Below are 9,253 nucleotides of genomic sequence, written 5' to 3'. Positions count from 1 at the left end.
TATTGATAAATTTCATTTATCTAGAATATATCTTAAGATGATATGGATAAGTATTTTTCAATTAAATCCTATTATATCTAGATTTCCTAAACCTAATGGAAAACGATAAGTATTATAATTAATATTATTATAATCGATTAATATTAATTAAAGAAAATATTTGATTAATTATTTATAATTTATTAATTATTAATTAATCAAATTATTTAATTATCTTAGTTTAATTTCATGGATTTAATAGAACTACCTATTAATTTGAAATTAATATAAGTGAACTTTCTGCCTAATTCACTTAAGTGATAATTAAAAGAAAAACCATACCTTAAAATAACTAAGCGATAATTACGATCCCTGTCGTATATGGTCTCCAAAGAATTAGTCTATCTGTGAAGCAGTTTCTAATATTAACGCGACTCACCTTAGTGGGAGCCTTAATCCTAAGAAATAGCAAGTTCATTGGTTAGACTTCTCAAAATAAAGTTTAATTTTATCTAGACGTGATTTCCAATATTATCGCGACCCACCTTAGTGGGAGCTTTAATCCTAAGAAATTGCAGAGTTCAGAAGATTAAATTAACTTGTGAGATAACTGTAGAATTTTGTTTGTGGCGTGCGACCTTCCCTAGAAGGAGTATCAATACGGAAACGAAATTCTTGGGGTGAACATTCAATGGTACAAGCTTAGGCAACGTTTGGCGGCCATGCCACCTTAGTGGTCTCTGGACTATTCGTCGATGTTGTGACCAGAATTTTGTTAAATATGAATCTTTTACTTGACCTCCCTAGAGGCGTACTTAATTCTATTTAACTGTTGTGAGAATCTAAATTGTTTTAATGGTTTTTACTCTTTAGAATCTTACATAGTTTGTAACAATAAGCTATTCATTTTCTCAGCTAAATCCAAATCAAGATGTCATTCAATCCTCTTTCCGCTATTCTTAAAGAACACAAACTCGAAGGTCATAACTATATCGTATGGAAAAAAAACTTGGATATCGTTCTCACTGCCGAAGAGTACAAATATGTGCTCACTACTGAATGTCCAGCTGAACCTGCTGCAAATGCTTCTGCAGCAGTGAAAGAAACATACAGAAAGTGGCGTAAAGCCAATGAGATGGCGAAGTGCTACATGTTGGCTTCTATGTCAACAGTACTTCAACATCAGCATCAAGGCATGAACACTGCTACTGAGATTATGAACAATCTTAATAACCTGTTTGGTACTCAGAATCGAGCGGCTAAATCTTTAGCCTTTCGGAGCATCATGACTAAGGTTATGAAGGAGGGCACATCTGTGAGGGACCATGTCCTCGAGATGATGAGCCACCTCAATCAAATTGAGGCTTTGGGAGGGATCATTGATCCAGAGTCCCAAGTAACTATAATCCTTCAGAGTTTGCCAGCTAGCTATCAGCAGTTCAAGCTCAATTTCGAGATGAACAAGAGGGCTTACACCCTAGCTGAACTGTTGACTGAGTTGCAGTCAGCGGAGGATCTTATGGTCCAGACAAAGGCTGCTATGATGAGTTCTAGGCCGTCTTCCTCAGGCTCTAAGCCAGGTAAGGGGAAGAAGAAAGCCCAGAATGTTGTAGCACCAAAGATAGCTAAGGGCAAAAAGAAACGGGTGAACACGAACAAGAAGCAAAGTGGCAAGTGTTTCAAATGCGGCGAAAAGGGGCATTGGAAGCCGGATTGTCCTAAAAAGGCCAATGGCTCAGGTATGCACCAAGCTTTCGTTGTTGAATCATGTTTAGCAGTTGTATCTACTCAGCAATGGGTGGTTGATACTGGAGCTACTAATCATGTTTGCTTTGATCCTGATTTAATGCAGGTAACAAGGCAGTTGAATGAAGCAGAGATCGAGATCCAGCTGGGCGATGCTACGAGAGTGGCAGCCGTTGCAGTGGGAGACGTTTATTTACGTTTTTCTAGTGATAGAGTTTTAGTGTTGAACAATGTTTTGTTGATACCTTCGTTTAGAAGAAATTTAATTTCAGTTTCTAAACTTGTTTCTGATGGGTATTCGATTTCATTTGATGATTCATGCATTATCAAGAAATGTGGTTCTTATATCTGTCGTGGTATCATGGAAAACAACCTTTACACTATAATTTCTACACAGTATATGCAACATAAAACTGAATCTAACTCAACATCGAAATTTTCTCGAAAAAGAAAATCTCCTTCTGTTTCAATGAACGAAACATACTTATGGCACCTTAGACTTGGCCATGCTAACCCTACTAGGATTCAAGCGTTGGTAGACCAAGGTCTACTTAAGGATCTAGAAATAGAACCTTATACAACCTGTGAATCATGTTTGGAAGGCAAGATGACTAAGAGACCTTTTAAGGTCAAGGGTAATAGGGCCAAGGAAGTACTTGAGCTCGTTCATTCTGATGTGTGTGGTCCAATGACTACTCAAGCTAAAGGCGGCTTTCAGTATTTCATCACCTTCATTGATGACTACTCGAAAGTTGGATATGCCTATTTGATGCGTCACAAGTCAGAATCTTTTGAAAAATTCCAAGAATTCAGGGCACTTGTGGAGACGCGACATGGTAAGACAATCAAGTCTCTACGGTCTGACCGTGGAGGCGAGTACCTTAGTAGTGAGTTCTTGGACTACTTATCAGAGGCGGGAATTGAATCCCAATTGACTGCGCCTGGCACACCCCAGCAGAACGGCGTAGCTGAACGAAGGAATAGAACCCTCTTAGAAATGGTTCGATCGATGATGAGTTATGCTAAGTTACCTATTTCGTTTTGGGGACACGCGTTGCTCACAACAAGCTATACCTTGAACAACTTACCATCCAAATCAGTACCTACAACACCACATGAGTTGTGGACTGGACGAAAATCTAGTCTAAGACATCTCAGAGTGTGGGGTTGTCCAGCACACGTGTTGGAGAAAGATCCAATGAAGTTGGAGTCTCGTACTGAGGTATGTTTGTTTGTAGGGTATCCCAGTGGAACGAAAGGCTATGAATTCTATAGTCTACGAGATAAGAAGGTATTTGTTAGCACAAATGCTAAGTTCTTAGAAGAAGACTACGTGATGAATCATAAGTCCAGCAGTGAAGTAGCTCTTGAGGAACTAAGAGATACTTCAGTTTCCACAAGCAAAGAACCAATAACACAAGTGCAATCTATACCTGAAATATCAACTTCTGTACCACAAATTGTAGAGCCTCGTCGTAGTGGGAGGGTTCCTCGTGAACCAGAAAGGTACATTGGTTTGGGTGAGTCATCTGAGTTAGACCCAGACGGCAATGTATCAGACCCATGGAACTTTAAATAGGCGATGGCAGATTCAGATAGTTATTCCTGGAATGAAGGAATGGATTCTGAACTACAATCAATGATAGACAAAGACGTTTATGATTTGTTAGTCCTACCTGAAGGTTGTACTGCCATTGGGAGCAAATGGATTTACAAACGCAAACGAGGACCTGACGGACGAGTTAAAGTCTTCAAAGCAAGACTAGTAGCTAAGGTTTATACCCAAAGAGAAGGTATTGATTACGATGAGACCTTTTCACCAGTAGCTATGCTCAAGTCAATTCGAATTCTTTTGTCTATCGCAGCCTACATGGATTGGGAGGTATGGCAGATGGACGTCAAGACAGCTTTCCTAAATGGAAGTCTTGAGGAGACCATCTACATGGAACAACCTGAGGGATATGTAGTCAAGGGCAAAGAACACATGGTGTGGAAGCTTAAGAAGGCCATTTATGGCCTCAAGCAAGCATCCCGATCATGGAATATGTGTTTTGACCAAACTGTTAAGTCTTTTGGCTTTGAGCAGTGCCCAGATGAGAGCTGCGTGTACAAGAAAGTTGAAGGTAAGAATGTAGTGTTTATGGTACTCTACGTAGATGACATACTGTTGATTGGAAACAGTAAGAAAATATTGTCAGACGTGAGAGATTGGCTTTCAAGTCAATTTGAGAAGAAGGATATGGGAGAAGCTGGACACATCCTAGGCATTAAAGTTCTAAGGAACCGCCAGAAAAGGATGTTGTGCCTATCTCAAGAATCTTACATCGATACGATAGTTAAACGCTTTAGTATGCAAGATTCCAAGAAAGGTTTTCTACCTTTTAGCCATGGAATCACTCTGTCTCAGGATATGTGTCCCAAAACACCTATTGAGATAGAAGCTATGAGAAGGATCCCTTATGCATCAGCTGTTGGGAGTCTCATGTATGCTATGTTATGCACAAAGCCCGATATTTGTTTTGTCGTTGGCATGGTAGCAAGGTATCAGTCAAACCCTGGTCAAGGACACTGGATTGCGGTAAAGAAAATACTCAAGTATCTGAGAAGAACTAAGGAGTACTCTCTAGTTTACCAGGCATCCGAGATGTATCCTTTGGGTTACACTGATTCAGACTTTCAGTCTGATCGGGATTCGAGAAAATCAACCTCTGGATATGTGTTTACTTTAGGAGGTGGTGCCATAATTTGGAAGAGTGTGAAGCAGAAATGGATCGCGGACTCTACCATGGAAGCTGAATATGTGGCCGCATCAGAAGCCGCAAAGGAAGCAGTATGGTTCAGAAACTTTCTTATTAATTTGAATGTGATTCCGAGTATGCCCAAGAGCATCACTGTTTATTGTGATAATTCTGGTGCTGTGGCAAACTCAAGGGAACCACGAGCCCACAAGGCAAGCAAACACATAGAAAGGAAATATCACATCATTCGTGATATAGTGCGGAGAGGAGACATTGAAGTGGTCAAGATCGCATCAGAAAACAACTTGGCAGATCCATTGACAAAGGCACTTCCAGCCAGGACGTTTGAACGTCACGTGAAAGGATTAGGTGTTCGATTGACCTAGACCCGCTTTTCAGTATAAGTGGGAGGATTTTGCAGTTTTGGTATACTCAAAAGCTGTTTTGAGTATAAGTGGGAGATTGTTAGAGTTTAGTATACTGAAAGCATCTTTCGAATGCTTGTATATGTAATAACTCTTTTATCCATTTGTTACCATTTTATGAGAAATAATATTTTGTTACAATGTATTTTGCTTATGTATTGCTTATGTATTTATGAGATGTTGAAATGCGTTTTCCATTTAAATACATAGTTTAAGCAAAATGAGTCTAAGTCTTCTGCATAGTAGACGAGTTGTGAGCGGCGTTCACAGTAGGTAACTTGTCAGTTCATGCAGAAGAAAAACTGTTTCACAACCTAGATAGGTTTTGACTACCTATCGTGAAAGGTTGCGACGTCAGTCCGAAAGTTTCCTTACCTAAGGAAATGAACGACGTCGGTGTGGTATAGCACTGAAAGGATCAAACAGTGAGATAAGTCTTTCTTGGCTATTTACTGAAAGACGAGGTCTAAGTGATTGTCGTTTCTTAATCATTGTTGACATAACATTGAGCATACAATATTAATTGAAAACTACTTTGACTTATCAAATGGTGAGGGAATTTCGTTGCCCAAGAATACTGATAGATTGGGTAATGATCATTAATGTCTAAGTGGTGCTAGTATTGTTATTGCAATGAATCGTGTGCTGGGAGAGGTCAGTATGATAATATCCTCAAGAGGTGTTTAGAAAAAGGTTTTATTATTCAGAAAACTGGCCAGTTGGAATTTATTCCATGAATAATAAATAATGTTTCTAAACTAGACCACTCTTGGAAAAAGAAATTAATTAATAATAGTCAGATAGCAGACTTGATATTAATTAATGGATATTTATATCTTTAACACGGGAAATGATTTAATTAAAGAGGAAGTCCCGGAATACTCGTAATTTCGTTTTGGACGGGCAGTCAATATTATATCTATAGTGGATGATAATAATATTTAAGTTTGGGCTTGAATTAAATTGCTTTTAATTTAATTAGTGAAAGCCTGAACTGTGGCCCAATCCATTCCTCCACAGATCCCTGGTCTGGCCCAAAATAATTAACTCAATATAAAAGGGAGAAGAAGAGAAGACAAATTAATGATTCTACGTAAAAATTTCGATCTCTTCAATCTGTAGAGAGAAAAATATCGGTTTTTAGTATTCTTTTTCCGTAGAGATTTTTGTCTTCAGTTCTTCTCCGGCTTTTGAGGATTTGACAAGCTTTGCCCACACAAAGGTCAGATTCGAGTTAAAAGGGAACAGATCAGAAGATCCGTGGTTGAGATAAATTGAAGAAGGTGATTGAATTCAGCTCTTGAATTCCTACGGTATGTTGCATTTAATTGCATATATTCAGTACAGTCTGTGATTATATGCTTATGAACATGTTTCTAGTTTACAATTAGATAAAAGCATGTTTAGATGTAAATTTTTCAATCAAACTAAATAGATTTCCGCTGCAAAACCAACAGTGTATACTTGGGCGCTTGGCTGGGTGACCTTCTTTGGCTTGATATTCTTTTATTGGATTTCTTCAACTGGTCAGTAGGCTTCTTGGTGGCTTTGCCACTTATTTGATTTTCTTCTTCCTCCTTCTTTTTAGGGCCGGATGTCTTTCTGGCCTTTTTCTTCTTTTCTCTTTCTCTTTTTTTTGGGAACCAAGTGTTTCACTTGGTCCGTTTTCTCCTTTCTTTCTTCTTGCCTCTCTTCTCCAGTTGGCTCTTTAATTTCGCCTTCTTGGTCAGTTGCCTCCCTGCCTCATGCCTTCCATACACACAGTCCCAGTGGCTGGTGGGTTATATAGGGGTTAAAAGAGGGGCTAGAAAAGGGGTTCTAAGGGAAGGATTTTTTTTATGATGGGGGGGGGGGGGTTCCTAATGTCCTTAGAATTTTGTTACACGCGGTCACTTCACCCTAGACATCATGTGGTAGCCACTCTCATTTTTTTTAAGTGTTTAGCGGAAAGTAGTTCCACTTTAGGCTTTTAGCTTACCATTTTAAGAGGGCTTTCATGTCTGGCTCTAAAGTTGAGGTTTTCTCTCATACTTGCATCATCTACACTGACTAGGATCTACTGGGACGGGTGGTTTCCAATGTTTAGCATGCTTTATTTCCATCAATTCCCCTCACCGTCAGTTTGAAACAATTGAGATTTAAGCTCGTTCATTAAACACATCCTAAAAAAAACTACCCTAAAAAGACCTAGAACAAAATCCTAAAAAAAACTAACACGTAATACTAACACAACTAACACATATATAAACGTCGTACTGGCCATTATCTCCCCCTGGCTGCCCACTTCACTAGTGCATGCCCTCAGGTACGGGCTATGAAGTGGAAACATGGGATGGCTAGTATGACAGACACACATACGAAAACAACAAAACAGGGACAAAACATGCTACGTCTAAAAACTTCTCACACTTAGACTATGCAATAGGCTAAGTGGGAGAGTATTAGACGAAATACAGAAAAACATATTACAAAACATATACTATATACCTAAAACTTCTCACACTTAGACTATATAATAGGCTAAGTGGGAGAATCACACTTATACGACAAAACACAGAAAACATATATACATGCGCCAAAGATATAACCCCTTTACTTCTCACACTTAGACTATGCAATAGGCTAAGTGTTTTGAATGGGGTTTGTATGCACATAATTAATTCTACCTACAACTACACACAAATAAAATAAAAGAAAAACTGAAAACTAAAAAGAAAACTAACTGGTCGGTCGGGTGGTCATATATTCCTCCTGCTCCTCCTCGGGGCAGGGCTCGGTGCAGGTAATTCTTGGGGTTCATCTTCGGTTGATTCAAACAAGTCCTCCTCGGACTCCTCTGGTACATCATCTACTTCCTCCGGTACTTGAGGTTCACTGTCCTGGCCTTCGTGGCCACTCATTCCAGCTCCATCTCCTTGCTTCTTCTTTCCAAACTCCTTAAACATCTCCTCCAGCATATCTGTCATCCTTGTCAACTGGGCCCTGGTCACTCTATTCTCCGCTATCAAGTTCACTACCGCCTACTCTAGCTCAGCTTGTCTCCTCCCCTGTGCTTGTCCGTCCTGCCCTGCTTGGTCTGCTTGTACTCTGCCAGCAGGGAGCGCAGCTTCACCCATAGCATAAAATTGAGGGACTCCCTCCCTGAAATAGTCTGTGTTGGTGCTGGTGAAGAACGAGACGTTGAACAAACCAGGGGGGTCTACCATGAACATCGGGGATAGGTCCCCTATTTCGACCATTGCGATGTTGTTGTGCACAAACGATCCCAAGATGTGGCAGAGTGGCGATCAGATGGCATTGGTAAGCTGTTCAGAATCCCAAATGTAGTCTCCTGCTGCGCTTTGTGCACCATAGCATGAACAGCTCCGTCATTGATGTCCTAACGGCCGAATTAGTCTGGCCAAGTAGATTATAATCCAAGTACAGCTGGACAAGTCGGAGGGTGGGATTGTTGAAATAGATCGACCTGGACAGCGTGGAGGCGAACTGGTCAGCGGCTGGGTGGGTCATTTCCTCCCAAGCAGCTTGGGGGTTAAATCCCACATGCCTTCTGGGTATCCCTCTCTCCCTGCTTCTCCATTCAGGCCATATGGCCTCCTCCAGGCTGCATATTCCTAGCCTCACGGTCCACTCAGTCAGTCTCCTCGACAACTCCCTTCCAAATAGTCTAAAGGAAATAGAAACCTCATCCAGGTCCGTTGTGACTTGGAACCTGAACGTGGTTAAAAATTTCTTGGCTAGCCTAACTGGTATATCCGGATCTCTAGTCTCCAACAACCATTCAAAACCCAATGCTCTCACATACAATCAAAACGACTCACGAACAGCTAAATCATCCAGGGAAGGGAGATGGAGTACCTTGCCGAACTTAATCTGTTTGCTGCTATCTTCCTTATCGTCAAATGCGTCTTGGAGATTCTTCGTACTGTAGTGTTTCATGTCTTCCATTAGCTCATCATCGAGCTCTACTTTCCAACGCTAGTACTCCATTCTTTCCACACGAGGGTGGACTAGTTCGCGGTGATCACCCACCAGCTGTCGCTCATGATAGTCCTCGTCTTCCAAAGAGACATCGTCCTCGGAATCAGGCTCCTCACTTGAGAAGTATTGCTCATCACTTTCTTCCTTCCTGGTTGGACGACTCCCCTGTTCTGGTTCCCGGATAACGACCCCAGTGTTGACTATGCGGGCCTTCTTCTGCACTTGGGCTTTTCCCTTCCTTTCCCTTTTTAACTCGTACCTCTCTTCTTCTGTCTCTTCTTTCAGGCTCTTGGGTGCTGAAGGTCTTTCCTTGGCAATATGCTGACTATTCTGGGCTTCAATGGGTACATCCTCTATTGGCCCAGATGGAGTTGTTGTTAGGTC

The 9,253-nt window shown here is 40.8% G+C and overlaps 2 protein-coding genes across 2 annotated transcripts; both read left to right on the top strand.

Moving 5' to 3' along the window:
- Positions 1–910: 910 nt before the first annotated feature.
- On the top strand, positions 911–1,919 carry LOC121754495. Its single transcript, XM_042149842.1, has 3 exons — positions 911–1,294; positions 1,394–1,718; positions 1,832–1,919. Exons 1-3 carry the CDS (start codon positions 911–913, stop codon positions 1,849–1,851), a joined length of 729 nt encoding a protein of 242 aa, XP_042005776.1. The 3' UTR covers positions 1,852–1,919.
- Positions 1,920–2,332: 413 nt separating this feature from the next.
- On the top strand, positions 2,333–3,304 carry LOC121754493. Its single transcript, XM_042149841.1, has 2 exons — positions 2,333–2,561; positions 2,964–3,304. The coding sequence occupies exons 1-2, from the start codon at positions 2,333–2,335 to the stop codon at positions 3,302–3,304; spliced, it is 570 nt and encodes a 189-aa protein (XP_042005775.1).
- Positions 3,305–9,253: the final 5,949 nt, after the last annotated feature.

The sequence above is a fragment of the Salvia splendens genome, chromosome 11 (assembly GCF_004379255.2).
Source record: "Salvia splendens isolate huo1 chromosome 11, SspV2, whole genome shotgun sequence".
NCBI lineage: Eukaryota > Viridiplantae > Streptophyta > Magnoliopsida > Lamiales > Lamiaceae > Salvia > Salvia splendens.
Note: the sequence above shows the minus strand (reverse complement) of the source record. Positions and strands in the feature narration are given on the sequence as shown.